The 26,527-nt window shown below is 50.3% G+C and overlaps 10 protein-coding genes and 5 non-coding genes across 15 annotated transcripts; 10 read left to right on the forward strand and 5 right to left on the reverse strand.

The window, feature by feature from the left end:
- Window positions 1–578: 578 nt before the first annotated feature.
- BJX68DRAFT_262670 (CeGAL family transcription factor) lies at window positions 579–1,919 on the forward strand (the record flags this gene model as incomplete). Its single annotated transcript, XM_071044499.1, has 1 exon — window positions 579–1,919. The coding sequence occupies one exon, from the start codon at window positions 579–581 to the stop codon at window positions 1,917–1,919; it is 1,341 nt and encodes a 446-aa protein (XP_070903286.1).
- A 277-nt stretch (window positions 1,920–2,196) lies between these two features.
- Window positions 2,197–4,101, reverse strand: BJX68DRAFT_160810 (uncharacterized protein). The gene is made up of 2 exons (XM_071036858.1): window positions 3,065–4,101; window positions 2,197–3,011 (listed from the first exon to the last, which is right to left on the reverse strand). Exons 1-2 carry the CDS (start codon window positions 3,978–3,980, stop codon window positions 2,293–2,295), a joined length of 1,635 nt encoding a protein of 544 aa, XP_070903287.1. The 5' UTR covers window positions 3,981–4,101; the 3' UTR covers window positions 2,197–2,292.
- Window positions 4,102–4,703: 602 nt separating this feature from the next.
- BJX68DRAFT_160836 (uncharacterized protein) lies at window positions 4,704–6,718 on the reverse strand. Its single transcript, XM_071036859.1, has 2 exons — window positions 6,578–6,718; window positions 4,704–6,410 (listed from the first exon to the last, which is right to left on the reverse strand). The coding sequence occupies exon 2, from the start codon at window positions 6,358–6,360 to the stop codon at window positions 5,002–5,004; it is 1,359 nt and encodes a 452-aa protein (XP_070903288.1). The 5' UTR covers window positions 6,361–6,410; window positions 6,578–6,718; the 3' UTR covers window positions 4,704–5,001.
- A 1,148-nt stretch (window positions 6,719–7,866) lies between these two features.
- On the forward strand, window positions 7,867–9,080 carry BJX68DRAFT_262673 (fatty acid alpha-hydroxylase; the record flags this gene model as incomplete). Its single annotated transcript, XM_071044500.1, has 3 exons — window positions 7,867–8,567; window positions 8,619–8,867; window positions 8,927–9,080. The coding sequence occupies 3 exons, from the start codon at window positions 7,867–7,869 to the stop codon at window positions 9,078–9,080; spliced, it is 1,104 nt and encodes a 367-aa protein (XP_070903289.1).
- Window positions 9,081–9,532: 452 nt separating this feature from the next.
- On the forward strand, window positions 9,533–12,037 carry BJX68DRAFT_227974 (putative RNA splicing factor (Pad-1)). The gene is made up of 5 exons (XM_071038777.1): window positions 9,533–9,686; window positions 9,737–10,480; window positions 10,541–10,849; window positions 10,906–11,385; window positions 11,440–12,037. The coding sequence occupies exons 2-5, from the start codon at window positions 9,834–9,836 to the stop codon at window positions 11,696–11,698; spliced, it is 1,695 nt and encodes a 564-aa protein (XP_070903290.1). The 5' UTR covers window positions 9,533–9,686; window positions 9,737–9,833; the 3' UTR covers window positions 11,699–12,037.
- A 592-nt stretch (window positions 12,038–12,629) lies between these two features.
- On the forward strand, window positions 12,630–14,225 carry BJX68DRAFT_262675 (uncharacterized protein; the record flags this gene model as incomplete). Its single annotated transcript, XM_071044501.1, has 2 exons — window positions 12,630–13,692; window positions 13,744–14,225. 2 exons carry the CDS (start codon window positions 12,630–12,632, stop codon window positions 14,223–14,225), a joined length of 1,545 nt encoding a protein of 514 aa, XP_070903291.1.
- Window positions 14,226–14,957: 732 nt separating this feature from the next.
- Window positions 14,958–15,029, forward strand: BJX68DRAFT_t22. The gene has a single exon. It is a non-coding gene; the product is annotated as a tRNA-Ala (tRNA).
- A 1,305-nt stretch (window positions 15,030–16,334) lies between these two features.
- Window positions 16,335–16,406, reverse strand: BJX68DRAFT_t29. Its single transcript has one exon. It is a non-coding gene; the product is annotated as a tRNA-Ala (tRNA).
- A 2,036-nt stretch (window positions 16,407–18,442) lies between these two features.
- BJX68DRAFT_t28 lies at window positions 18,443–18,514 on the reverse strand. Its single transcript has one exon. It is a non-coding gene; the product is annotated as a tRNA-Ala (tRNA).
- Window positions 18,515–18,626: 112 nt separating this feature from the next.
- BJX68DRAFT_t27 lies at window positions 18,627–18,698 on the reverse strand. Its single transcript has one exon. It is a non-coding gene; the product is annotated as a tRNA-Ala (tRNA).
- A 1,051-nt stretch (window positions 18,699–19,749) lies between these two features.
- BJX68DRAFT_t23 lies at window positions 19,750–19,821 on the forward strand. Its single transcript has one exon. It is a non-coding gene; the product is annotated as a tRNA-Ala (tRNA).
- A 175-nt stretch (window positions 19,822–19,996) lies between these two features.
- On the forward strand, window positions 19,997–22,213 carry BJX68DRAFT_227977 (PP2C family serine/threonine-protein phosphatase). The gene is made up of 2 exons (XM_071038778.1): window positions 19,997–20,388; window positions 20,509–22,213. The coding sequence occupies exons 1-2, from the start codon at window positions 20,328–20,330 to the stop codon at window positions 22,140–22,142; spliced, it is 1,695 nt and encodes a 564-aa protein (XP_070903292.1). The 5' UTR covers window positions 19,997–20,327; the 3' UTR covers window positions 22,143–22,213.
- A 70-nt stretch (window positions 22,214–22,283) lies between these two features.
- Window positions 22,284–22,601, forward strand: BJX68DRAFT_227980 (uncharacterized protein). Its single transcript, XM_071038779.1, has one exon. It carries the CDS (start codon window positions 22,391–22,393, stop codon window positions 22,556–22,558), a length of 168 nt encoding a protein of 55 aa, XP_070903293.1. The 5' UTR covers window positions 22,284–22,390; the 3' UTR covers window positions 22,559–22,601.
- Window positions 22,602–22,678: 77 nt separating this feature from the next.
- Window positions 22,679–24,788, forward strand: BJX68DRAFT_227982 (CDP-diacylglycerol--inositol 3-phosphatidyltransferase). Its single transcript, XM_071038780.1, has 3 exons — window positions 22,679–23,344; window positions 23,417–23,793; window positions 23,854–24,788. Exons 1-3 carry the CDS (start codon window positions 23,161–23,163, stop codon window positions 24,217–24,219), a joined length of 927 nt encoding a protein of 308 aa, XP_070903294.1. The 5' UTR covers window positions 22,679–23,160; the 3' UTR covers window positions 24,220–24,788.
- A 42-nt stretch (window positions 24,789–24,830) lies between these two features.
- leu2A (3-isopropylmalate dehydrogenase LEU2) lies at window positions 24,831–26,461 on the forward strand. Its single transcript, XM_071038781.1, has 6 exons — window positions 24,831–24,972; window positions 25,031–25,051; window positions 25,120–25,188; window positions 25,256–25,351; window positions 25,428–26,055; window positions 26,117–26,461. The coding sequence occupies exons 1-6, from the start codon at window positions 24,922–24,924 to the stop codon at window positions 26,350–26,352; spliced, it is 1,101 nt and encodes a 366-aa protein (XP_070903295.1). The 5' UTR covers window positions 24,831–24,921; the 3' UTR covers window positions 26,353–26,461.
- Window positions 26,462–26,527: the final 66 nt, after the last annotated feature.

A 26,527-nucleotide genomic window follows, 5' to 3' on the forward strand; every position in this document is an offset into this window, starting at 1 on the left:
GGGTCGCCAGTTTCCGATTCATTTTATACAACGCACAGGCCAGCATACAAAGTTGCTTGCCGACTGTTTGACAGATATGCTGCGTCAGTCCATGTCTCCTTTCCAATTGTCGATGTCGAACGTTTCCGGCAAGAACTCGAGACGTACTACCAGATAATTGGAAGCCCATTCCAGGAAAATCCTCCCCCACCGCAGTCGCCCCAATGGCTGGTCATCTTTTATCTGATCCTCGCGATCGGTAAACGACACCACTCTCTCATCGGCGACAGCGTATCTACAGAACTAGACGAATCGAGACCCCACAATGTATACGATGAAAGAGCCATGTCCTTTCGCTCGGGATGTACGATATCCCATCACTCGAGGGTGAATCAAGTGCAAATTGATGCACTTGCCTCGCTATACTTGCTTTCCACTGGACAAGTGACTAGCTAAGTCTTAACATTTTTGGTCCGTGCTATCTGTTTATTAGAGTCGGCCACTAATGTTATCAGGGCCTGGAGTCTATGCGAGGAGGCAATCGGTCTTCATGTGGACCTCAGAACACCAGCCTTGTCGGAGAACTCCAAAGAAGAACGATGCCGTTTATGGTGGTCTTTATGTGGTCTGCATTATCACTCAGTGTCGTGACAGGGCGACCCTCTCTCCTAGCGCATGGCATGGCGACAGAACGTCTTCTCGCCTCGATTGACCAGTCTAACCATGTCAGAGAGGCTTCGCAGACACTTGACACTGTGAATTCAGAGAGTGCTCGCACTGTTGCCGAGAAAAACGCCGCCGATTTGGACATGGACCAGCTCTACTTCGCTGAGCTTTCCAAGCTCGTTTCGATCGGCCAAAAGATGATGTCTAGGGATTACAACACGATCAAAGTACAACAGGCGCCGTCGATCGAAGCACTGTGGACCATAAGCGATCTGCTAAACGAAATCGACACCTGGAGCACGACTCTACCCGATAAGCTTGACCCCAGGGGTCCCGCGACGCCTTCTAAATCGAAAATAACAAGGCAGCGACTGAGCCTTGGGCTGCATTATCATAGTACCAGGATCACTCTAACGCATGCTACCCTTGGTTTGCAGGTTCCAGAGCCAGCAGACCAAAACGATCAGAGAGAGGTTTGTCGTCCAGAGTATTTAGCAGCTGAATGCGTCAACTCTGCATGTCACATAATTCGGGTGCTCGCTCAAGCTTCAGAAAAGAAGATTGCTCTACATGACATATCTTCTTGGTGGTTCGTGCTGCATTTTCTCATGCAGGCAACAGCAGTTCTATGCCGTGAGATATGCGATGGTTTTCGGCACGCCCCCGAGAGGGCTTCCGTGCACAAACAAGCTGCCCGCATATCGGTTGAGTTGCTGTCAAACTTGTCCAAGAGCTGTGAATCTTCGAAAAGGGCCCTAAAGCTTGTCAAACCTCTCGTCGAGCATCTTCTTTCGAACGACGGAAAAGTCGAGAATAAGATGGAGGAAGATGAAGAGACAGACGGGGACGCAGTCGGACAGGCAGTCGGAGAGGCAGTCGGAGGTGTAAAAGGAGTGCCAGGGGCCGAGGAAGTCGGTGAGGAAGTTGACAATGTCGAGCCCAATCATTTCCAAGGAATTATGGAGGGATTGCCCGCCCCGGACTCCTACCCTACGTCTCATTTCCAGACTGACGTACTACGAATTATCCAGTCAATTCCAGTCGACATGCGTCGACAATGCCAACCAGACGTACTACGAACTACCCAGCCATTTCCAGTCGACATGCCTCCGCAATTCGTGGATCCGTCTCAAGTCTCTCTCGGGGGAGGATCCCTGACTGAAGGGGGATTCCCATACCCCTCTTCATGCACAGACAACTTACCACTACCATTTAGTGACAACGAGCCGAGATTCCCCGGCCAGTACGGTTCTGGATACTACTATCCTATCTAGCTGCGCAACACCACTCGAATCAAGCCGCCCGCTGTGTGGCATGTCACTCTTTTGATTAACTAGTGCCAATTGATATGCTTTAATGTTTTGTTAGCGGTGCCAGATTGGAAATTATCCCTCTTCAGCTTTATCAAGCGTCTTGGTATCCTCAGAGTGTACTAGAAATTTATCAAGTCTCCTAGGTCAAGTTACTCGTCCTATTATCCAATCGCGTGACAGCAGCGCAGAGTATATTCCGCTATCTGTCAGCACAAATCTAGAAACGGAGTATTTCGTATCCTCTCCAGCAAGGGCTAGTGACTAGATACATCCTCTAAAACCACTTTCTCGCTTATATACAAACAAGCACATATACAAGAAGAGGCAGGATAGATCATGATGCCTCCCAGTTGCGCTTCTTCGCCGTAAATAATAACCTCGCATCCTCCTCCCGAAGCTCCGCTGCAGGCATACCGCGCGACATGTTCGGTACCCCACTTATCCTAGACAGACGAATATCAATAGCGAGGGCTCTACGATGAGCACGATTCGCCCAGGATCCGTGGATCTGCGGCCAAGGGCCACCCGGCGGCGCTTCACCTCGACGCCAATACCGCATATTGACACCAAGGAGGCCCCGCTCGTCGCCAACGAAGCCTTCAATGCAATCGAGAGACGGAAGAAACCGTCGCCTGATCCCGCAGGCTGTATGGTTCGAGTCTATCTGGTAATCTGGACATTGCTTGAGGGACGAGATAAGGGCCGTGATGTCCGCTGGGGGGAGCGAGCGCTCCGAGGACAAAGTTTCCGCGGTGGCGGGATTTTCGTTCTCGTCCACGTCCGGGTTGAAGTCTGGGTCTATGAGCGTTGAGCCAAGGAATATGGTCTTTGTGCGGAGGGCGAAGAAGCGCGTCATTTGGCCTAGATGGAAGGCGTCGCAGGCGCTCGAGTTGCCTAGACCACAGCGGCACTGGTATGGTTTGGTCTGCTGATTGGGGATGTTGGGCTTTGTTGGTACCGTGTGCTCTTCGATGGCGCCAAAGACACGGAGGAAGTGGGCTTGCAGGTCTGTGATGGTGTTGAGGACGCATTGTCGGCGGTAGTAGAGCTCTTCTGCTAGAGGTTAGTGTGCTGCTGTGTAGCAAGGGTGGTACATGTGGCTATACCTTCAAGGCCATCAGGAAGATATTGCCACTTGGGAGTATCGGGGTCTGGACCCTCGATGCCACTAACCCAGAATTTCGACCCAGACACGATCAGGGCATGAGTTAGTATTTGAAAAATAGTCCGTTCATTTACAAAACTGGCAACGAAAATAGATTGCCGGATACGGTCTTCGCTCAACCTCAATACTGAAGAGTTGAACTTGGTCAAGGGGAGCTTTGGCCTCCCCAGCGTATAATTGCAGCGTCCAAGGGTATCATAGACAGCCTGCGTAGAGTTATAGGCATCGGCTAGCTCAATCAATTTCGCGATAGATGACGGCCGCTGTCCTCTGATTTCGGCACTAAAGCTCTCCTGTTCTTCCTCATTAAATGAGTGATATGATAATATCCTGAGGAATAGCTCAATGGTGTCTAATCCGGAACAATATGATGGATGATTGTTTGGCAATCGGATAGTCGGCAAGGCATAGTCCTGCACGTGTGCATAGTCTGAAGAGTCAAAGTTCCCCCCATGTTTCCAAGAATCTAGGCCCTGGCTATAAAGTTCCCGTTGCCTCATGAGATGTTTCCCCTCTGAGAACTTATTTGGGTCCAAGAGAGCACAAAAGTAGGGGCTGCTTTGCATTAAGCTTTCGCTGTCGACTCTCCAGCGGTAAGAAGCAAGGCCATTCACTCCCGTCGTGGGAGATTCATATTCCAAAAAGATGTCGCCGCTCTCAGCAATGACCCGAGTAGTCGTTTGAGAGCCCAAGTCGGGCCCCCCGACGTTTAGACTCTCCGCGACGGATGCCAGCACTGGTCGCCCTGAGAATAACGAATTCGCCACACCTCCTTTATCGGAGACTGCGGTATGTCGGAGCGAATTAGCAATGGTCTCAGTTGACGGTAGGGGCGGATATTCCGAATCCATCGCCATCCATCCGAAAAGCTATAACGTCATCGGGATAGACTTTTGGCTGGGTAAAGCGGCAGGGTCAATGCGGAGTGGAGAGCACAGCGAGCACGATCCATGCACGCTATAAAATGATAGAGGAGGCTGGTAAGCTTTGAGGGACGAGTTGGGAGAGTTGGGTTGAATCTCTTGTCTAGGATAAGTCTTCTCCAGCCGTTGGGCGATGAATAACGAACGTCATGTGACCCCTCACTCACTCCACGGCTGCTAAAATCTGTTTGATCTCATTGTCCTGTAAGCGTGGTATTCGTTTTTCGAGATACTGCTATGAGGGGTACTCACTGAGTGAGTTCTCAACCATGACCATGACGATGTAGTCAGGGATTTGGGGACCAGTCCGGACTCGAGGCTTCCAGCCGGGTCGTGACAGCAGTATACTTCTACTAGGAATTTCAATTCACCACCACGAGTGGAAAGGTCATTCATGACGTATTGCGATGTCGCTATTTAAAAAGAAAAAAAAGTACCAGATTGATCAGGTCTTGAAGCAGTATCTTGACCCGGCTCCCACATAGTTCTGTTGTCGGAATGTGGGAAAAATACCTTCGGTCGGCCGAGGAGAGCCAACACCCGTACCTAACTCGTCAGCATCGGAAGTTTAAATGAAACTTCCTGGAGGCTGTTGCATGCTGAGCAAAACTCTAAGGCGCAAAAGCAAGTTGGAATATCATCGCAAACTGTGTCTTTAGAACCTCGCCCGCCAGCACTGCGGACCATGGGTGAATTTGATTAATAATTAATATAATATATCGGTCTGTAATAGTTTTGCATCCGTAATTTCTGCAATCAAATGATGTCACATTTTGCCAGTAGTTGAAGACAGCGTCGAAGTCTAGCGTGGGCCAGAAAGGCGTATTAGGCATAAGGATCGAAAACAAAGCACAAATGTCTATCCGCCCTGAATACGAGGTAAATGCTGATAATGTAGGAATATAGTCATAGTCATGATAGAATATCAAAAGAATAAAGGAGTCAGTCCAGTGCTTCATGGTAACGATACAATAGGAACATGCAGTAAGCTAGGCCGACGACGATTCGTCTTCGTTGTCGAGTTCGCTCTCGCTGTCTCTGAGCCGATCTGCTGGGAAGCGTAAGTCTCGCGAGACTTCAAGCCTTGTCTAACGATTGAATGTAACCGTGAAGCAAGAGGGTTGAGGGAGTCTGGGAAAGAATCTGGCAACTCAGAGGCTGTTGTCTGTTCGTTGGGCTGTTGATCTCCAATCAGATTGAGCTTTCGTGAGATTACTGAGAATAGGGCTAAACACTGCGGCGGTGTTTCGTCATCCTCCGAGTTAGGCTGCTGTTGCTCGTCCGAACTCATTGTTTGCGCCAACACATCCGGGTCGAAAAAATCATTGTCGTGTCGTGACGCCAATTGCCATGGTTGTCCGCAAAGGAAGCCTAGAACAAAATCTCGATTGGCATAGGCGGCAGCCATCGAGCTCTTGCGGTACTCGGGTGTGAAGGCCGAATCACCGGCAGAGGGAAGGCAAAGAACAAGGCCGCGGGCGAGAAGAGGGGCAGGTGGAAGGTCGCTATCAATTGCTGGCGGTGCTGCGTCACTATAGTCCCAAATATCGTTCTGTTCGTGTGATTCGAGCTCGTTCAATGCCTCAGTTGAGTCCTCGGTATGCTGAGTTATTGTTTGCGTTAGGGAGATGGTGGAGGCTTTTCGGGGAGGAAGGCCTAGATTGTTGCCGTCGTTCACGACATATTCGGGCGTTGGATGCTCGGGAATTGAATCTTCGCTGTTTCCCCTCGTCCAGGACGGCCGACCCGGGTTACTGTCCGCTGTTATCTCTGTTCTGATGGTCTGAACAGCGTCCGCCACGGCTTCCCGAGCAGCAGCTTTCAGAGTCGGGATCAATATGTCCGCCGCCTGGTTGTTGACTGCCACGCCAGAGGCCCAAGCGGTCGAGATGTTTGCCCACGACGCTGGCTTGACCACTCCCTTGGTGTATTTCTTGCGGATGAGGTCAACCAAGGTGTTCCTCACTTCCCTTGACTCAGCTTCTTGCCGGCCAATGACACCGATGGTTGAGTTCAAGATTCGACCACTTTCCCAGACCAGAAACGCATATTTCTTGGCCAAAGAAGACAATTGACGGATGGTATCCTCAGACCAGTCATCAATGATATCGGCATGAACTTGGAGAACGGCGATATATGGACCCACGAGAGTTGCTAAACGGATGAGAGCATCTGTGTTGGTGACGGTGTGGGAAGGAGACACGCAAACGGGTAATCCATATGGCAATCCCTTTTTGGACTTGGTCAAAGCTTGCAGATAGGCGATCAGACGATTGCCCGGGAGCGCTGAAGATTCTAAACTGGCAGAGGCCATTTGGGACGAGGTTCAGAGGTAGATGGATGAGGGGTAATCCTCGGAGTGAGCTATGCGGAGACGGTGATGTATGTGTGAGCGAGGAATCTCTTTCTTCAGCTCTTCAAATAGGTAATTGAAAAGAATATTGTGAATACCGAGCAGGGGGGAGAAAGAAAGATGGTGAACCGTCAACGAGGATCTGGAGCTGAACTAAAGCAGGGCTAAGGTGGCTAACGTGAATTAAACTGATCCTGGGGGCTCTCCAGGTCTGCTCGGGTCTGAGACTCTGGGGCCAAGACGAGAGATTGACAGCTTGTCCGAATCTAATAATTCTCCACCGAGCTTTTAGCCGCCAGTGGCCAGCAGTGATTTGGATCTTTTGACGATTATTTGAGACCAGTCTTCTGCTTCGGATGTTTGGCGCATAAATGCCTATGTAGAACGGCTGGATGCGGAGTAGAAAAGCGATCGCAGGAAACCAAAAGGCGTCGGAGAACTGAAAGAAAGGAGAATGAGGGGCGGGTGGCCCCTGGAAACTTATACCACCGATCGTTCAAGAAGCTGGAGCTCATCCATACTTTTCGCATGTTTTAACTTCCAATCCAGCGACAGCCCTCACAAGGACCTGGTTCTCTTTTTTTTTTGCTTTTTCCCCTGGGAATTGCTTTTGCTTGCTTGATGCACGGTAGAGCCTGTGATCAGTCAAGTTTCTTCTGTTTGATGCTGGACATTTGGGTAGACTGCGGGATGATCCAAGAAAATCGAGTAACTGGGCTCGGAATTCCGCACTAAGCTGCATAAGTTAATAGGTCGATGATGATCGCCCCAGGCGGTTCCAAGTCCCAGCTCACGGGAGACAATATTCCAGTAGCCTCACTTTTGCCGGGCACCACAGAGCTGAGGAGTCGGAGGGAAGGGGGAATTGTCCAAGGGGGAATAATCGAATGACATGCTGCAATTTTCAATCCACTTGAAGCCTTGAGACAACATCCATGAACCTGAGAACCCGATTCGAGTCCACCGTCTCTGAGACTCGCCAGTCGGACGGATCATTCAATCTTTCAGGGGCTGTCCCAAACAGGCTTAGCCCTGCCGAGAACGCCTTTTGCATCCGCTCCCCAGACTTCACTTTTTTGAATGAACTTGAAGTTTGAACTTCTTGGATTCCCGAGTCCTTGCACTGTCAATAACTTCAAACTTCTAGCAAAGCGCCAAGCTGTCTATTCCTTGCAGGGAATCCTTTTTTGTCCTCTGTTTCGCCTGTACGGTCCCGCGGTGATCCATAGCTGCCGGGCTCTCGCTGAGCAAATTCTTTCCTCGGAGCCTCCGGACCCGTGCCTGAGTATCAATTTCGAGCTCACGCCACTCTTGACCTCAAACCATTTATTGCGAACGCTCACCATCCCCGGCCACAAAAACCTCGGTGAAATCCTCCTTCGTTTCCTCGCTTGCTTCCCCCTTCGCCTGACATCTCCCTTGATACCTTGATTGTCAATTTCTCGGGGCTTTCCCTCTGTGCCGATCATGCCTGGGAGGACTCTGCCTACATTCACCTCAGCAGAGGTCGAGTCGCACAACAGCGCTAAGTCCTGCTATGTGACGATAGGCTCAAAGGTGTACGATATTACTTCGTTTGTTGAGGACCACCCGGGAGGCGGAGACCTGATTCTAGAGTATGCTGGGAGAGACGTGACCGAGATCCTACGCGATCCAGTCTCCCATAATCACTCAGACTCAGCCTACGAGATCCTAGAGGAGAATCTCGTCGGATTCGTTGGGTCTGGATCGTGCAGCAAAGCAGCAAACGGAGTACCACAGCCGGTGTACGCTGGTACGGGAATGTCGACGGAAGAGGATCTGTCCATCGACACAGACTACAACAAGGATTATCAGACACACAAGTTCTTGGATCTCAACAAACCTCTTCTTATGCAACTATGGAACAGCGGCTTCAGTAAGGACTTTTACCTGGAGCAGATCCATCGTCCTCGTCATTATAAGGGAGGCGAGTCTGCTCCGCTTTTCGGCAACTTCCTGGAGCCGCTGAGCAAGACCGCCTGGTATGTCGTCCCGATCATTTGGCTGCCTCCTGTCGCCTACGGCACGGTCCTCGGGTTTTCTGGGCTGGGAAACCCCCTCGGTGCCACTGGTTATTGGATCTTTGGCTTCTTCCTATGGAGCTTGATCGAATATGTCATGCATAGGTTTTTGTTCCATATTGACAAGTACGAGTTACCATTCTCCTATACTTGTACAGTAGTTCTAACGTCTCTTAGATACCTTCCCGATAACCGAGTTGGAATCACTCTGCATTTTCTCCTCCACGGCATTCACCACTATCTGCCAATGGACAAGTACCGACTGGTAATGCCACCAACCCTATTTGTTGTTCTAGCCACACCGTTTTGGAAACTTGCGCACTCGGTCTTTTACTATAACTGGTATGCCGCTGTGCTAGCGTACTGTGGCGGCGTTTTTGGGTATATTTGCTATGACTTGACACATTATTTTCTTCACCACCGCAAGTGAGTAAACCGGATTCGAGAGACACATTGCTTGTCCCTTACGCTAATCTTCACAACAGCCTGCCTTCATACTACAAGCAGCTCAAGAAGTACCACCTTCAGCATCACTTTGCCGACTACGACAACGGTTTCGGTGTCACTAGCCGCTTCTGGGATTGGGTCTTTGGCACTGAGATTGACCTTCCACCTCCCAAGGTTCTGAAGACTCAGTGAACTGTTCATTATCCCGTGTTCTCCACTGGACTATACACTCTATACGGCCTTTTGAGGGCATTTACTACTCACGAGATAATGTTGTGGTTGGGTGCATCATGTCATTTTAATAAGCTTACATTGCGAGTGTGATGGGCTCTGCTCATACTTCCCGATTGTATTTCTACTAATAATCATGTCGGTTGGGGGTACTTGTTTCTTTATTCATTCCTCTAACTATTCTTAGTACCTTATGACTGTATATGAATAATTAAGAAGATATGATGCTATATGCGTGTGTCTCCGCCCAATCTTGTCTCTCTTAAAGATCAGAGCGGAAAAGCGAGCCTGTCGACCAGTTTCCATGGTTCAACGCTGGAGCGAAAAAAATGGAGGCAAAAGGCTAAGCGTCACGTGATATATGCGCTATCACGCAAGTCGCCTGAGGTTGCCCATTTCTCACTTCGACTTTCATCTCAAAGGCGATTGTAACGCCAGGAATCTCAAAACACTTTCGTCATTTTACCTACAGAGTTGAAAGGCTCGGTTTCCACTACTGCGTTGGCTTAGATTTCTATATAAAATAGCGGACAGCAGAACTCCCAAGAAAATCTAGGTTTGAAAAGGGTTCGCTCGAAACAAGCCCAATTCGCCTTCGCACTCTAACGAGACCAAAGTGATTTGAATCCCATCCGCACGATCTCTATAGCCCTCCGTCTCGTCATTCTTTCGTCATTTGTTCTACAAAGGAGGATTCTCAGCCTATAATTCGACATGTCAGGTCTCGACGTTGAAGCTCTCCTCGAATCAACTGCCGCTCCCGCCGCCCAGGACGATCGCTCCAAGACCGAAAATGGCGACCGACGCGATGAGCGCGATCGTTCGCGCGACAGAGAACGCAGACGACGCGATCGCAGCCGTGACAGACGCCGCTCAAAAGACGCCGACGGAGATGATGACATGAAGAGCCCGAAAAGCGAACACGGCAGTGCTAACGGAAGCCATAGAAGCAGAAAGAGGAGTAGGAGCCGCGACAGTGACCGCCGCCGTGCTCGCCGGGACCGTCATGGCGACGACTACCGCTCGAATGGCGATTTCTACCGTGGTGGCGGCCGCGCTCGCACCCGATCGCGATCTCCATACGACGACAGATATTACCGCCCCTCGGGTCGCTCCCGCCGAGATGAGCGTGATGAAGATAGACGTACTCGTCGGGACCGTGACACACGCAAGCGGAGTCGCTCTAGAAGTCAAGACAAAACCCCTGAACTCAACGAAGATGAACGCGATAGGCGCACCATTTTCGTGCAGCAACTCGCGGCGCGACTGAGGACGAAAGAGTTGATTGCTTTCTTTGAGAAGATCGGACCTGTCAAGGAAGCTCAAATTGTCAAGGATCGTGTTAGCGGAAGGTCTAAAGGGTAAGTCACCTCTTCCTACCTTCGATCATCATTCTCTCAAAACTAAATTTCTCTTTCCAGTGTCGGTTATGTCGAATTTAAAGACGAAAGTTCCGTTGCGCCCGCTATCCAGCTTACAGGACAGAAACTTTTAGGAATTCCCATCATCGCTCAGCTGACTGAAGCCGAGAAAAACCGCCAGGCGCGCAACTCCGAGGCCAGCAGTGGCAACAAACATGCTGCTCCCTTTCACAGGTTGTATGTGGGTAACATCCATTTCAGTATCGATGAGAGTGACCTCCAGAGTGTCTTTGAGCCATTTGGCGAACTCGAATTTGTTCAGCTTCAAAAGGACGAGACCGGTAGGAGCAGGGGCTACGGTTTTGTGCAGTGAGTCACTCAAGTCCCATAGTTGCCTACAATAATCACTAACATACGGCTTGCAGGTTTCGTGATCCCAACCAGGCCCGGGAAGCTCTGGAAAAAATGAATGGCTATGATCTCGGTGGTCGAGCCATCCGCGTTGGCCTTGGCAACGATAAGTTCACCCCTGAGAACACCCAACGCACGCAGAGCCAAGGTGCAAACCAAAGTAACTTCCAGGGCTCTATGTTCTCAGGCTCCGGTGGGCGTGGTGTTCAGGCTGGAGGCACCAGCAATTTCGACCGTGCGGGAGGCCGTGAATCTGAAAAGGGAACCGGTGCTAGTGCGTTGGATGACACAGACGTTGCTGGTGTGAACTTCAACAATTTCAGTAGAGACGCATTGATGAGGAAGCTTGCCAGAACAGATGAACCTGCTGAGCCTTCTGCGGACGTTCCGCAGCAGAAGATAATCCTGCCGAAGACTGAAGCAAAGCCGCTACCTGTTAACGTCAACATGGCGAGCCGATGCGTTATGCTTCGCAACATGTTTGACCCGACTGAGTTCGTATCACCCCAACCTCCCTCCGTGACATCCATTTCTAACCATTTCTATAGGGAAGAGGGCGAAGCTTGGATCAAGGAATTGGAGGATGACGTCCGCGCTGAGTGCGAAGAAAAATATGGCCATGTTGTTCACATTGCACTAGATCCCAACTCCCAGGGCGACATTTACCTGAAGTTTGACCGCGTCCAAGGCGGAGAGAACGCCATCAAGGGCCTCAACGGACGATTCTTTGGCGGCAAGCAGATCACAGCGCAGCCTGTCGTTGACGCTGTTTACAGCAGTCTGTTCTCTCGAACGAAGGCCATTTGATCACACCTCGCTACCCTCGCCATACCCTCTCAGTCGAGCGACCTAGCACGAGAGTAGGCGGAGAATGGTAGGTATCTCGTCTAATTATCTTGTCTACCAGGTGCGACTTGTGGACGACAGGACCTCTGAGGTTCAACATTGTCACTTCCCCTGGTAGGTGCTTGTTTCTCAAAGTCTCGCCCAATCCGGTTTATCTGAAGGCCGAAGGGCTTGATGCGCAATGATTTGTTTATAGGGCTCTGCATTTTGTTCTAGCGCAAACCGAAGTTGCCATTTATCTCAAGCATTGTTTCTTTCTAGGAGTTGCAGTATAAATACATTTGTAGCTTTCGATCAAAAGCACCATCTCCACCTTCGTAAGGACACTGCTCGAAGCGCCCAAGAAACAGGCTTGGAACTGAGGACAACGACACTGCTCATTGTTATTTAGGCACTAGAGCCTCTTGCGCCAAAAAGACAATGATTAAAGCCAAGAGAAAGCTTAAAGCAAAATCAGCGCAATAACACTAGGAAACATTGAGGAACAAGTATAAAAGAGGTCGCGTTTTACTCCTATCAAGGCTAGTAAAGAGAATGTGCGTATTAAATCTTGGAGAAAAGTCATGGCGCATAAAGACTTTCATGCACAAGTGAGACAGTAAAAGCTTCAGTCTTCTTGGCTCTTTCTTTCATGTCTTGTTTCCCTCTTGTTGCGAGTTTCTTTCTCCTTGTTTCGTTCTTGTCCTTGTCTTTTTGTACCCTAAGTGGTGGTACCTCCTCTTGTTTACCAACCACTTAAAGCCCAGTCGTGTCCTGGAAGGCCTCTTTCGATGGGTTATAAGGTACGTAAATCCTGAGAGCAAACTGACTGTATTTACTCTCTTGCGTCTGTTACTAACGCCCATCTTGCACTGCGTGCTAGATACAAACCAGCTTCCTTCCCTCGTTGGATATGACTCCCAATAGCACCAGCGACTCTGTTACCGGTAGCCCAGGGCCCAGCGTCCGTGTTGAGGAAACAGAGTACAAGACCATGCGCAACTCCAAGGAACGTTTCTCATCGCTCTCCAGCTCTGAAATGAAAGAAATGGAGCGTCTGCGCCGCGAACTCGAAGACTCTCGCCAGCGCATCGACCGCGATACTGAGGTGATCAACAACCTTCATGAAAAGGTCACCGAGTTGGAAGAGCTCGTGAAGAAGCAGAAGATTACCATCAGTACCCAGAGTAGAACGATCTCTGATCGTAGGGTTCTCCGGAAGAACCAGCAACAACATCAACAGCAGCAGCAGCAGCAGCAGCACCAGTCGCCCATGGGGGTGTTTCCAATGACACCTACTCATCATTCTCATGTGCAGCAGTATCAGTTTCCTGGTTCTGGTGCTTCAGCCGTCTCGTGTGCGGGTAATGTTGGCGGCGCTCCTGGTGGTGGTGTATACTTGGTACATCAGTCTCCCTCGCCGTTCGACATTCAGACTCCCCAGTCTGTGCGCTCGGTCAGGCCAGCCTCTCAAGGCAGCACTGTCTTCGATCAGCCTCCCCCAAAGTTTGAGATTTCATCAGGGCTGTCGGCGCCTGCTCCCACCTCTTTCGTTCCGCCGGGACTGGCTCAAAGTGTGCTCAGCCCTATGGCTATTGCCCTCTCTAACAGCTCTGATCCGGGAACTTCATTCTGCCCACATCCGGTAGATACCTATCGTAAGGAGCTAGCGGATTTCTCGACTAGGTTCTCAGGGTTGATGCGGTCTGCGGAGATATTCGGCCAGGCGCATGCGAGCCTGCCCAACATCTTCATGGATAGCCACTTGGATGACCGCGTGAAGGATTACCTTATGGCCATTTCGAGTCGCTCACAGGCCTCTGCTCTCATTGGAAATGCGGCGACTCGAGGGTTCTTCGTTGCAAAGGCGATCAGTTATTATCTGGTTCATAACGTCCTGACGGCCTCGGCGATAAAGGGCTTCGATATCTCTGTTGATCTTGAGATTGATCAAATTGAGGAGCAGATGACAGCGCGTAAGTCCCCATTCCCGGCTATGTGGTCATTTACCGACTAACTCTTGACAGACTCCTCCGCCAGCATGCGCCATCTCATGCTCACGGCGATAACTACCCACCTCACAACCCTCTCAAAGAGACCCAACTTCGCCGAACTCTCCCAGCTCAAAATCAAGAACCACATGCACAGGCTATGGAAGTTCATAGGTCCACTCAGCCACGACCCCTCAAACCAAACTGGTCAGGTATACGCAGATCTCACCCAGATCATAACAGACGCACAATCCCTAGCTATGGACATGTACTCCGTCCCTCTCGAGTACCGATTCGACTATCCCGAGCCGGGTGAGCCATTCGATTCTCTGACTATGATCAATCGCGACCCGTATCTCCACGGGGACCCGCTTACCCTGAAAAACGGCGATACTCGCGTCCGGTTGGGGATCTCGCCTACCGTGCGGATCCGAAATAATGCTCAGTCGCCCGGTGTGGTGAATCTGATGTATTTGGGACATGTCTTGCTGAAGATGCCCAAGAAGCAGAATTCTTGATTACACTATTTGATTCGGACCTTTCCTTTTTTTTGCTCTTCTCTTCTTCTTTTCATTTCAAATGCATTGCATTCAGCGCTGGAGTACATCTGGTAAAACAAAGAAAAGGGGTAGAGCCCGCCATAGAATGAAGAAATCGGAGGACAAAAGAAAGGCATTTGTCTGGTTTATGACTGTGATGAGGACTTGAAAGGACTGTTTCTTCCTCTTTCTTTTTACTTTATCTGTCTTTGATCCTCGTTTTCGGTTTCGATTCCGGTTGTTGTCTTTTTCTTGCTCTCTTCTCATTTCCTTTTTCTTCCACATTTGACGATGCTATGTCCCCGCTCTGTCGTGTATTTAGAATGAGCACTCCTTCATAAAACCAAACATGAATGGAGCAAGTCCGGTTAGGTCTAATAGGATAATATGGTCGTTCCGTGCTGAGCAGGTCTGCCACGCACGGGCGTATACCAAGTTCCAGGAAACCGTTCGCGACGATGGCTATGTAGCTGCACCGACCAGAGGTTTAGGCCAGAGGCTCTCGGCTCTCAAGGAGTCTAGGGCAGAAACTGTACTCATACCTCGCCATTGCTAAGCGTTGATCGGCCTTTTGGTTTTTTATTACTCGGGAGCGAAGCTTCAAGTATAGACGAGAGTATGTAGGGCAAACTAGTCACAAACGGTCGACTAGCGCTTACTAGCTTTGTTTAGGCTGATAGCGTCAAATAATGAGACGATTACCATCAAATCGGGGCTGTGGTTTAGTGGTATAATGTTCCCTTAGCATGGGAGAGGTCCTGGGTTCGATTCCCAGCTGCTCCACTTTTTTTCCCATCTTACTCGTTTCCTCGAGCGCGTGTTTTAAAGTGGGAAGAATTTTTTTTTCCCTCCCTTCATTTCACCTTTAAAGTTCTTCTATCCTTGTTGAACAGAAAGGAGGTTGCGAAAGAGGGTTGCTTCTTGAAGGATGCAGAGCTAAACTCTATACTCGCCTATGAGATCGACTGCAGCAAGGTATAGTTACATAGTAGATACTAAAACCAACCCTACGAGCAGTATGTCTACTACTATTATAAAGAGAAGAATGGCCTCTCCATGAAGCTTAGTATGTCGCCACTGCATGGCCGAGTTACACTTGCCACGTAAACTCCGTTTTCATGTACTAACATCCTTTCCGGTGATTTCTCGGTTCTCCATACGTGACTTGACTATGATGCATTGTATTCTAGCGGGTTGACCATGACCTTTCAGGGGTTGACGTAGCTGGTACTGTACCCACTCTGAGAAACTGCCTTTATGGCCAGTCCATGGATATATGTAACCTAGATTGTTGTCGAAGAGCCAATTGGAATCCTTGGTCGAAGATGTCCGGGGAAGCCCACGCCAAACTCTACAGTAACCATGTCAAGAGCTTTTTTTTTTCTGATAATTAGCTTCGACGGCTACAACCACGCGGCGCATGACGTGGAATGTCGTGTCCTGCTACTGATCCATGCTATCGATTCTTAACCGTGGTTATATGAGTGAGACATGCATGGTAGCAGAGCATCGAAGCCTTGAAGCTGTGGAAGCAGTATGCATACACATTCTTGACTGTCCGTGCCCTGGTATGATATATCCCTTCCCATTGGAGGGGTATTATTTGTGTTAATTATCCAAGGCCGGGTCACCCACGGGATTAATACGTCTGGTTTGGAAACGGGTATGTCTCGGCTTTCTTTGAGTCGGGCAACCCCGGTTTGTGATATGCATGATCAGACTACCCATAAAACCAACCAGCATAGCTCCGTGTACTCTCGGATCGGAGAGGCGAATTGGGGCATCTATTATTATGTGCTCCATTGACGTTGGCGTGCTGTCGAGCATACTTTGTGGTGAGAACGAGAGTCATTAGGGCTTCGTTAACGGCACCTTGACGTATACTTCGGATTTGGCCTTCGGCCGTCCATATCCGGTCTATATCGTCGGTCGGTGCGATGGTATATAGCAGCCTAGCATCCCGGCATACATCAAGAAAAAAAAAAAATAGACCATAAGGAGTGGTCGATTGGGTTAGAGGGTGCTACTTTGATGTTACATGCCTGCTAGTGATTGGCCCGCAATTCACAGTAAAAACGCAAAAAAATGTGGAGCAGCTGGGAATCGAACCCAGGACCTCTCCCATGCTAAGGGAACATTATACCACTAAACCACAGCCCCAATTAGATGAAAGCGCAGTCCTTTTTTGCCACTATACTACATATCCATAAAATGTATACTATTCTTCGCTGGTATCCCAGTTGGTCCTTGCCTCTTTAAGTACCTGTTCAGAGATGTGCCTTATTCTGAATAAGTCATCCTAATGGGATTGGTTCCACCTGCCAGCTTGAACTGGCTACTAATCCAATTGCGTTGGTTGACGTTTCGGTGGTCGTCAAATATATATACTTTGTGGGCCCCTCTCGTATCATTATTCTACAGATGTCAATATCTGCTCAATAGGCTCCCTACACCAGCAGCGAGATACCAAATGGATCGCACTTCTTCGCCTGGCTTGCCAAGAGATCCCATGTACGCCCAAGCGAGTCGCAAACCCACGTGCGCTGTACACAGCACAAGGACGTCCAGCGGAGAGACAAACACTGGCACTCAACCTGCAACCATATAGTGCTCCTACAATAACACCTATCACGTCACCAGGCGAGAACGGCAGAGCTGGATGTTGTAGTACGGTGCGTGCGCCGATACAGCTATCGCATGCCCACCCGAAGGCACGGCCGGGGTGCAATCCAAAGGATCTCGGCATATCACCCAAGTAGCGACGCACCGTCGTCCGACATGGTTGATCGAAGTCGAAGATCTGGCTATCAAGGGGACTTCAGATTAGGATATGTACGTAGGCATCCACTATACACACAGACGGCCGCGAAAAACTGGGACGTGAGCAGACCGCACCGCTACGACACAGTAAGCCCCTTCACATACTAGTCAAAGACCAATCACACCACCCACACCGGTACTCACGAGCATTGGTGGTAGAGTCTGAACCGAAAAAAAGTCGTACAGCGGAGACCGGCTGAAGGAAAGAGATAGTAACAACCAAAGCGCCGAGTCATATCTCTGGGGACACCCGAGGTCGAATAAAGGAAACAGCGCACACCACACCAGCCGGTCATTCCTCCCCCTCCAAGACAAGCCGTGCCCCAAGGAAGGGCGCGGCCCAGAGAGGCACCTTCCTATTTCGAAAAAGGAAGGCACCGCCGGCGAAGGGAACGGTCGTTCCTTCCTTAGATACCGAGCGGGGTGCAGGCGGAAGGCACGACCGTGAAACGTACTATCCTATACCATTACAGGAAGGCACCCCCACCGTTCCTTCCTTCGAAGTCCGCTTGGTCAAGGAAGGAAGGAAGGTGCGACCGGAACATGCACCTTCCTAATGCGAGATAGGAAAGAGTGCTGATCGTGCCTTCCCTCAAGCTCGGTCAGCAGAGCGAGGAAGGCGCGGCCAGAACAGCATAGCCCGAGTCTGGAAGCAACGGCTGGCGAGAGCCATATCGTTATATACCCCCCATATTCAACTGCAGTGGATGCGACGGTAATATGGAAGAAACGGACCATACTGCGTCACATGCCGCATAGCTAAGTGGACTCGAGAACAATCCGCACGAGACAAATAATGAGTTCCCAACTGGCAGATATCGGAGGAATAGGATAGCGAATAGTCTATACCTAGGTACTACCCCAATGGACCGCGTCTCACTTGGGGCAGTGGTCCCCATGGCCCTCCAAAGCAATGATGTGACTACCGAGACAGTAGGGTCACCAGGAACTGTAGAGTCAGGAAGTCATCCAGCTGCAAGGGAGCACAAAAGCTCAGCGAGGACAAGACAGCGGCACCACTGCAGAACAGATAGGCCCGCTAGAAGCACCCAAGAACCCGTTCTATTGACCCAGCACTCAGTAGAGACTGTGTAAACGGCCATCTGAGCGGTCATCGAGCCATGGGCCTCAAGGGAACACCCAACAGGATCCAGCAAACACGTTTAATGCGCGAATCACTGGCAAGGCAAACGAAACGAGCAGTGCATACGTAGCCGACATGTTGTATACTGGACGCTAAGCGAGGTTAATCACGTGCCAACCTCCCGCACACCAAGATCTTCAAATCGCAACCCTCTGTTGTCGACGCCGTAGATGCGGCAACAAACGAAGCCGCCAAAAAAAAGAACTGTATGAACCATTAAGAGGCAAAAAAGTGGAGCAGCTGGGAATCGAACCCAGGACCTCTCCCATGCTAAGGGAACATTATACCACTAAACCACAGCCCCAATTTGATATATACTCAGTGGGAGCAGCCGCTCAGGTTGGTGGAGAGGGGCCCACGTCCAAAAAATTGACATGCGAATTCGTGATAGAAGACCGCGATAGCAGCAAAAAAAGTGGAGCAGCTGGGAATCGAACCCAGGACCTCTCCCATGCTAAGGGAACATTATACCACTAAACCACAGCCCCATCTTGTTGTAACTCAAGCTGCAAGCGAGGATCATCACGGCTTGAGGGGTATCTGTGCAGGGAGGCGATGCCCTGGTTGGCCCTGGTCGAGGGGGGTAGACTGGTAATGGTATCCTAAAGGCTTCGGCGTAATGGCAGGAGTGGGCGGGGGAACAAGGAGACTGTCCGGATAGATCGCAGACATTCGCGCGATAAGAGTATAAGAATGCTAGCAGGACACACTAGCTTCGGCAAGAGAGCGTTGGGACGTCCCCTATGTGGCCTTGGAGATTACTGGCGTTGCGGTCCCTAGAGCAACTGGGTGTCTCGCGACCCTGGACTTCTTGGAGAGTAAATGTTCCATATGCCGGGTCAGTTTGTCACCCTGGGTGGTCCTCGCTGATGACGCGGGGATTGATTCGTGTCCCGAGATTCAACTGAAGTCTGACGCGCTGTCAGTCCAAAGTATATATCGAAATTCAGCCATATTGTTGGTCTTAAGGCAACGCCACTTGACGGATCGACAATGGCGACCGTGGCCGTAAAATAAATGCCCGACATGAGGAGAACATTGGAGTGGGATGAGACAGAGTAGATAACAGGGAACGAGACTCGTCTGAGGGGTGCTCTAAGACCTAGGTCGTAGTGTGGAACGGGGTGTATCGGAGGCACGGGGAGTTTCAGGAGCGTTTATGCATTGCAGGTCCTGATTCCGTGTATTTGACGGGTACCCGGAGCCCAAACTTGAAGAGGTTGGGATATGAAGGCAATGGTACCCCAGGGTGGGCATAACCGAGTCGGTCACTGTAGTGTTAGCTGCCAACCATGGTGAGATGTGATTCCGGGACATGGACAGATTGGACGGGGTCTCAGCTCAGTGTCCCTCAGCATGGTTAAAGCGAGTAATAGGACCGAAGGGTCCGAGATATGGGAGGGTTGGTTTATGGGAGGTTGGTGACTTGATGACAACACGATGCTAGGAGGAGTTGGAGACTTGAGGCCAATGGTCATAGGAGCTTCGGCTTTTTTTTCGAATATAACCTAAAAAGTTGCCTCCATAATTTATCAAACTGGGGCTGTGGTTTAGTGGTATAATGTTCCCTTAGCATGGGAGAGGTCCTGGGTTCGATTCCCAGCTGCTCCACTTTTTTTTTGATTTTTCTTTCGCCTCCATCTGTCCTGATTCACGAGGGGCACTCCTTGCCTTATGTTTTCTGCCCGCTGTTCTTTTTGCCTTCACTTACTGGCGTTGTCGAGTGATGATGTAACCCTTGTCCACAGCTGGTAGGCACTACTCGCATGATTGCTCCATGTTGCATGTTGCTTGGATTGCTCGTCTTAAAATGAACCTAGTATCTGCAAGACCACCACCCTTGGACTCAGGCTGCCCTATAGTTCTCATTAAACGATTCAGTTTTCCAGGAAAAAGCTACAACATTCCGGCTTTACCGGCGAGGGTGGCCAACGAAGCTATGATAAGAATAGTAACCACGAATTGCCGGGAGTTTCTCCGTTGCATTCTTCGCCCGGGCCGCAGAAAACGTTATTAGATCAGCCCCCGCAACAATTGGATCAAAGATTGCCTTTCCTCAACTCATCGCGACATTTCCTTTGTTTTCACTTTCCTCGAGCATCGATGTCGCGGCCTTCATGACTCTGGCTCCGTCGAAGAGAGTCACTGTCCGGGTCTGGACCCTGGCCGACAGTTACAGTACGCTTCCCCATCCCTTTCTTATCTCCGATAGCTCAATGGAGATTACGACACGAAAAAGAAACCATCTCGAAGAACCAAAGTCTCAAAAAACACTTATTCACATTGCGCTTTTTATAGGATATGTTTCTCTCTGCAGACGCAGCTACCATTCAAACACCCACAGCTCAGATCCGACGCGCAGCGTAAAACGACGCGAATTCCATGATTATTTTGTTACGCATCTTCCGTCATCCTCACTCCATCCAGACCCTAGGGGGCCGCTCACCTCTTTCCACAAGCTTCCTCGCTCAGCTTCAGTTCCCCATACTGGAGAGTCATCACACCCCCCAACTTCGTTTCAGGCTTTAGTCAATCGAGAGACGACCGTAGTTCGAATCCCATTACGCAGCGCAAAACACCACTTTGGAGCTACCACCTCCCGCGGGACTCGCCCTGCTAATGAAGACACATACCAAGCCGGAGTCATTGACATTCCGGCTTTTGCAAAGCGACCTCCCTCATCTCTAACGATACGAGGAGCCGGCGCGCGGGATGTTTCCGGTCCACGGGAGAATAGAGCCGCCGATAGTGCAAGCGGAGATCCGCAAGTGTTCTACTTTGGTATATTTGACGGGCATGGCGGGTCGGAGTGCAGCACTTTCTTGAAGGATACACTGCATGAGTACATTCAGGATACTGCCGCCGAGTTTGAGCTGCGGTCAAGTTTGCAAAAGCCCGGAGATGACCTCACCAAAGAGGTGGCCGATTCGCCATCGGGCGATTTGCCAATCCGACAAGGTGGTAATGCGTCGCGAGTGCGGCAATTAGAGAGCACTTTAGTGCAAAGCTGGAGGACGCTCGTTGGTGGATATTTCAAAAGATTCGTCCCGCCTCATTTCTCCCAGCTCGCCAAACAGATTGCAGAGGGCGATGAACGACCAGGGCTGGACGACAACAACAACGCCGTCACAATTGAGGAGATTCTCGAGTATGCCTTTTTACGTGCAGACCTGGACTTTGTCTCCGCCCAGGCCGCTAGAAAAGACGATGAGTTGACGAATGTCTGCCGCCCGCTATACCAAGACGACATTCTCTACGGACCGCGCCGTGCTCAGGATATTTCTGGTCTAAGACGATTTAAAGGCGGAAGCACAGCGAGCGTTGTGCTGATTTCCACACCAACGCCCTTACCCTTCTGGCATCCATCAAGCCCTTCCAGCTTGCTGGTCTCGCACGTTGGCGATACTAGGATCCTGCTATGCTCGACGGCAACTGGCGAAGCTATTCCGCTAACATCCAATCACCACCCTTCATCGCCGGTTGAGGCGAACCGTCTACGACGATACGCAGCTTCATTTGTCACCGATTCCTTTGGTGAGGAACGCATCAGCGGGTTAGCCAATACCCGTGCCTTTGGCGACGTACAATCCAAGCGCATTGGAGTATCGGCCGAGCCAGAGCTCCGCCGATTCGAGATGGCACCTGCCGAGTATTCGTTTATGGTCCTCATGTCCGATGGTATCACCGAGGCAATCAATGACCAAGAGGTCGTCGATATCGTCAAGGAAGCGAAGACCCCTGATGAAGGGGCTCGAAATGTGGTCAACTTTGCCACGGAGGTGACAAAATCAGGGGATAACTCTACCTGCCTCGTTGTACGACTCGGTGGATGGGAGCGACGCCTGGAAGGTGGATTGGGGAGCTTGGGAACAAAAGAATCTCGCGAATGGCGCCGACAAGAGGCCACTGATCCGCGCAGGTCACGGACATAAAAACAGAGCAATGCATATACTATGATGAGCATTTTCTTAATCAGCTTTCGCTGTACTTTTTTTTTCATTCTTTTTTTTTTTTTTCAGAGCATGAACTGTACATACATACTGAGAATAAACATTTCTTATGATTTCCATTTGGTTACACAACCACACGCGAGAAAGGGAGTCGAGAGCGGATGATTTACTGTAGATAACCATGGTGGTTTAGAAACAGTCTGAGAAACTCAGGGAGCGAGCAGCAAACTATGAGGTTCCTTTCTTTTGCGTTGCTAATGATATGGAGTTGTCCGCACTCCTATGGGGACCTGAATTGTTGTTTCTATTCTTCAGATTTACGACCTTTCAATCGCGTTCCATCTTTATCTTGCATGGAAGCGAATCCTGCTTCTCCTGTTAGGACTGTAAGTGGCTGAGTTGGGTCGCTTCGAGTCTCCGGCTTATCGAGCTTATCGTCCCAAATGAAATTCATGTACTCCGTAGGCCGAGTTGCCCGAAGGAGACGATCCTTGGAATTTGCTGACTACAACAGTCGTAGCTTAAATAACTATCAGTTTATCATCTGGACCTAATCATTGATTCCATCTCTCATCAGCACCCCTCAATACTCTGGCTTTGTTTCAACCAGCAGCTTCCAAGTACCCTCGCGGTTCTGCTCCAAATCGGCGAACGCGTGCATCCGCGCTCCAAAAGGTACGTTGCTGGATAAAGCTCCCCCCGAGCTGACATTTGACAACGCAGCATTGTTGCACACTTGATTTCTTGAGGTATTTAGAAGATCAGCTTTGTTTAACTGATGCCCAGCTCCTACTTAGTTCTTAAACCTGCGATCTTCGTATGCCGTCAGCCTGATCGTCGAAGTCGCGCAAACACTCCGCGGTGGAAACGCTCGGATAAGAAGTTTCTCCCCTTTTCCACCCACCCTTCGCCCTCGCCTTTCCTCGCCCTCACAATCCACCAATAATTGCGATAATTCCATAAATCGCAGAACCGCATCTCACACATCAAATCTATAACTATGAGCGCTCGAACTCGAAGGCAAAAGGCCGCACTGGCCGCGCAGTCCGAGGGAAGCGACGTGTCGTCGACAAGCAATGGCACGACACGGAGATCACCCAAACCCAGCAGATCTTCGGCTACACCGGAGGTAGAGGATGACGGAGTGAAAGAGAATGTCTACTTATTTGCGCCAAACATCATCGGTAGGACACCCGCTTGTGATGGCTGATAGCTTTTTTTGCAGATTGGATCTTGCTAACATCGTGTCTCGATAGGGTACGTCCGAGTCGTTTTAGCGATTGCTTCCTTATACTACATGCCTCTCCACCCACGAACGTGCTCCATTCTATACAGCGTGTCCTGCTTGCTGGACGCCCTAGACGGCTATGCCGCGCGGTATTTCAACCAATCCACCACCTTCGGCGCAGTACTAGACATGGTGACCGACCGCTGTACCACTGCCTGCCTTCTCGTTTTCTTGAGCTCTGCCTGGCCGCGGTGGGCGCTCGTCTTCCAGTCTTTGATTGCTCTCGACATGGCCAGTCACTATATGCACATGTATGCTACACTTAGCATGGGAGGTGCGAACCAAAGCCACAAGAAGATTGATTCTTCGAGGAGCTGGGTTTTGTACCTCTACTATAACAGCAGGGTGAGATTTTTGTCTATTCCTCTCATTGATTCCGGGAAGTCATGCTGACAAATTTCCCAGACGGTTCTCTTTATCTGCTGTGCTCTCAACGAGCTTTTCTTCATCGGCCTCTACCTGCTCTCTTTCTCTTCCCCGACCCTCTCCCCTTCTCTACTCTACCCTCCCCAGGGAGTCACTGTCGGTGGAACTCCCCCTCCTCCCGCGTCGACCAGTGTTTTCGCTAGTCCCTGGAGTGCTGGTGCTTTGGAATTGGCTCGTGCCAACAAAATCGACAGCTTCTGGCCGTGGGCGATCACCGCAGTCTCTTTCCCTGTTATGGCTTTCAAACAATTCGTCAACGTTGTGCAGCTGGTTAAGGCAAGCAATTGGCTGGTCGAGGGTGATCTGATCAACCGCCGGAGGGCACGTCTTGCTAGGAAGAACTAGGGTTCCCTCGTGTGGATAAGACCTAGAGGCAAACTTCACCTTTTCGACCTGTTTCATACTTTGATGATCTCGAATTTGGTCCCTTGAGATCTCATGGACTTGACCGTTCCTTTTGACGGCCTTTTATTTGCATCTTTGCATAGTTCTGGTGCTCCGGTCCATTTTCAGTGGACAGCATGGGCAACTCTTTGCCATTTTTTTTTTGCTATTTTCGCGGCGGGTCTCGGTAATGCAAACCGAGTTGCAGGATGGATAGGTTATGCCTGGGCGTGCTTGGGAGGAATTTGTGGAATTGGCCGTGTATATCTGCCACCAACAAGCGTGTTGACCAGGAAGTATTTGAGCGATGGTCTATGATTTCTTTTGACTTCTCTTTCCTTTCCCTTCTTCTTTTACCCTTCTTTTTGACCTCTTTCTTTTCGCTTCTTCGTGTTGTTAATTAACCCTTTTACTCCTTGATTTTTAGTTATTTTAATCTTTTCTTTGGCATCGTCTCTTGGTTACACCTTGTATAGAGTGGATAGGCCCAATCGGATTTCCGTACGTAACCGCTCCGGTGTCGGCGTGGGGAAGGCCGCAAATCCACCCCGCCGAATGCCTTAAAACATCAGAGCAGCTGCAACTCTCCAGGTCCTTTTTATACTGCTTCGGATTTTCTGTTCTTGCTGTTATTTCATTCTTCCCTTCAAAGGTGCTGCCAGAATGCCGTCGTACAACATCGTCGTTTTCGGAGGAGACCATTGCGGTCCTGAGGTGAGATTCGCGTACTACAACCACTTTGGCTGGTAGCTGATACTATGTGACATGTTAGGTCACAAAAGAGGCCGTCAAGGTGAGCTTTTCAAAAGCATAAAAACTGCCAATTGATCAATCCAACGAACTAACCCCGCCTTCACGTAGATCCTCCGTGTGATTGAGAAGAGCCGTGATGATATCACCTTCAACCTGCAGGATCACCTGCTTGGTGGTGTAAGCATCCCCTGAATAGCTTTCTGCACTTGCATATTATCAATGTTCGACAACTAATATATTGCAGGGCTCAATTGATGCCACAGGCTCCCCTCTTACCGATGAAGCCCTGAACGCCGCAAAGAACGCCGACGCAGTCTTCCTCGGCGCTATTGGTGGACCGGTACGTGAAAAACAAAACGCCCAAGCCACATAATAAAGGAGAAAACAAGGACTGATTGGGGTCAATTGTAATCTAGGAATGGGGAACAGGCCCCGTCCGTCCCGAACAGGGGATCCTGAAGCTGCGCAAGGAAATGGGCACATTCGCCAACCTGCGGCCCTGCAACTTTGCCGCCCCCTCGCTCGTCGACAGCTCCCCCCTCCGCCCCGAGGTCTGCCGAGGGGTGGACTTCAACATCATCCGCGAACTCACAGGCGGTATCTACTTTGGCGAGCGCAAGGAAGACGACGGCAGCGGCTTCGCCATGGACACGGAGCCCTACTCGCGCGCTGAGATCGAGCGCATCACCCGTCTAGGTGCCCACCTGGCCCTGCAGCACAACCCGCCCCTCCCCGTGTGGAGTTTAGACAAGGCCAATGTCCTCGCTACTAGCCGTTTGTGGCGCAAGACCGTGACCGACGTCATGGCCAAGGAGTTCCCTCAGCTCAAGATCGAGCACCAGCTTATCGATTCCGCTGCTATGATTATGGTCAAGGACCCGCGCAAGCTGAACGGTATCGTCATTACAAGTAACTTGTTCGGTGATATCATCTCCGACGAGGCCAGTGTTATTCCTGGTTCTCTGGGTCTGCTGCCTAGCGCTAGTCTGAGCAGCATCCCTGATGGCAAGGGCAAGGTTAACGGTATCTACGAGCCTATTCACGGTGTGTATTCTCTAAGCCCCTTAATCAGTCCCTGTTCGGGAGCGTACTAATGGCTTTGTAGGCTCCGCTCCCGACATCTCCGGAAAGGGCATTGTTAACCCCGTCGCTGCCATCCTCTCCGTTGGCTTGATGATGCAGTACTCCTTTGCTCTTTTCGACGAAGCCCGCGCTGTCCAGCAGGCTGTGAGCAACGTCATCGAGTCCGGTGTGCGCACAGGCGACATTGGCGGCAAGGCTTCCACAACGGAAGTGGGTGATGCCATTGCTGCCGAGTTGGAGAAGCTCCTGAAGAAATAAGTATGTCGGAATGATGGAACATGAAAAAAAGAGCAGTACTGCGGAATGAGATATGAAGTCTTTTGAATAACTAGAATACCATGCTGAATGCACTTTCATGACGATTTTATAACCATTCAATTCACTGTGCTGCATGTATAGTATGCTGGTGCTGATAACTAACGGGTATCATAAA

Source organism: Aspergillus pseudodeflectus (genome assembly GCF_044049435.1).
Source record: "Aspergillus pseudodeflectus strain CBS 756.74 chromosome Unknown BJX68scaffold_5, whole genome shotgun sequence".
In the NCBI taxonomy this organism is placed as follows: domain Eukaryota; kingdom Fungi; phylum Ascomycota; class Eurotiomycetes; order Eurotiales; family Aspergillaceae; genus Aspergillus; species Aspergillus pseudodeflectus.

Coding starts and splice junctions, on each gene's coding strand:
- BJX68DRAFT_160810 (XM_071036858.1), bottom strand. CDS start 3,980: ATGGCGATGGATTCGGAATATCCGCCCCTACCGTCAACTGAGACCATT. Junction 3,012..3,064: donor TCTTCCTGATGGCCTTGAAG/GTATAGCCACAT, acceptor AACCTCTAGCAG/AAGAGCTCTACTACCGCCGA.
- BJX68DRAFT_160836 (XM_071036859.1), bottom strand. CDS start 6,360: ATGGCCTCTGCCAGTTTAGAATCTTCAGCGCTCCCGGGCAATCGTCTG.
- BJX68DRAFT_227974 (XM_071038777.1), top strand. CDS start 9,834: ATGTCAGGTCTCGACGTTGAAGCTCTCCTCGAATCAACTGCCGCTCCC. Junction 10,481..10,540: donor GTTAGCGGAAGGTCTAAAGG/GTAAGTCACCTC, acceptor TTCTCTTTCCAG/TGTCGGTTATGTCGAATTTA. Junction 10,850..10,905: donor AGGGGCTACGGTTTTGTGCA/GTGAGTCACTCA, acceptor TACGGCTTGCAG/GTTTCGTGATCCCAACCAGG.
- BJX68DRAFT_227977 (XM_071038778.1), top strand. CDS start 20,328: ATGACTCTGGCTCCGTCGAAGAGAGTCACTGTCCGGGTCTGGACCCTG. Junction 20,389..20,508: donor GACCCTGGCCGACAGTTACA/GTACGCTTCCCC, acceptor CGCTTTTTATAG/GATATGTTTCTCTCTGCAGA.
- BJX68DRAFT_227980 (XM_071038779.1), top strand. CDS start 22,391: ATGAGGTTCCTTTCTTTTGCGTTGCTAATGATATGGAGTTGTCCGCAC.
- BJX68DRAFT_227982 (XM_071038780.1), top strand. CDS start 23,161: ATGAGCGCTCGAACTCGAAGGCAAAAGGCCGCACTGGCCGCGCAGTCC. Junction 23,345..23,416: donor ATTTGCGCCAAACATCATCG/GTAGGACACCCG, acceptor GTGTCTCGATAG/GGTACGTCCGAGTCGTTTTA. Junction 23,794..23,853: donor ACCTCTACTATAACAGCAGG/GTGAGATTTTTG, acceptor CAAATTTCCCAG/ACGGTTCTCTTTATCTGCTG.
- leu2A (XM_071038781.1), top strand. CDS start 24,922: ATGCCGTCGTACAACATCGTCGTTTTCGGAGGAGACCATTGCGGTCCT. Junction 25,052..25,119: donor TCACAAAAGAGGCCGTCAAG/GTGAGCTTTTCA, acceptor GCCTTCACGTAG/ATCCTCCGTGTGATTGAGAA. Junction 25,352..25,427: donor TCGGCGCTATTGGTGGACCG/GTACGTGAAAAA, acceptor ATTGTAATCTAG/GAATGGGGAACAGGCCCCGT.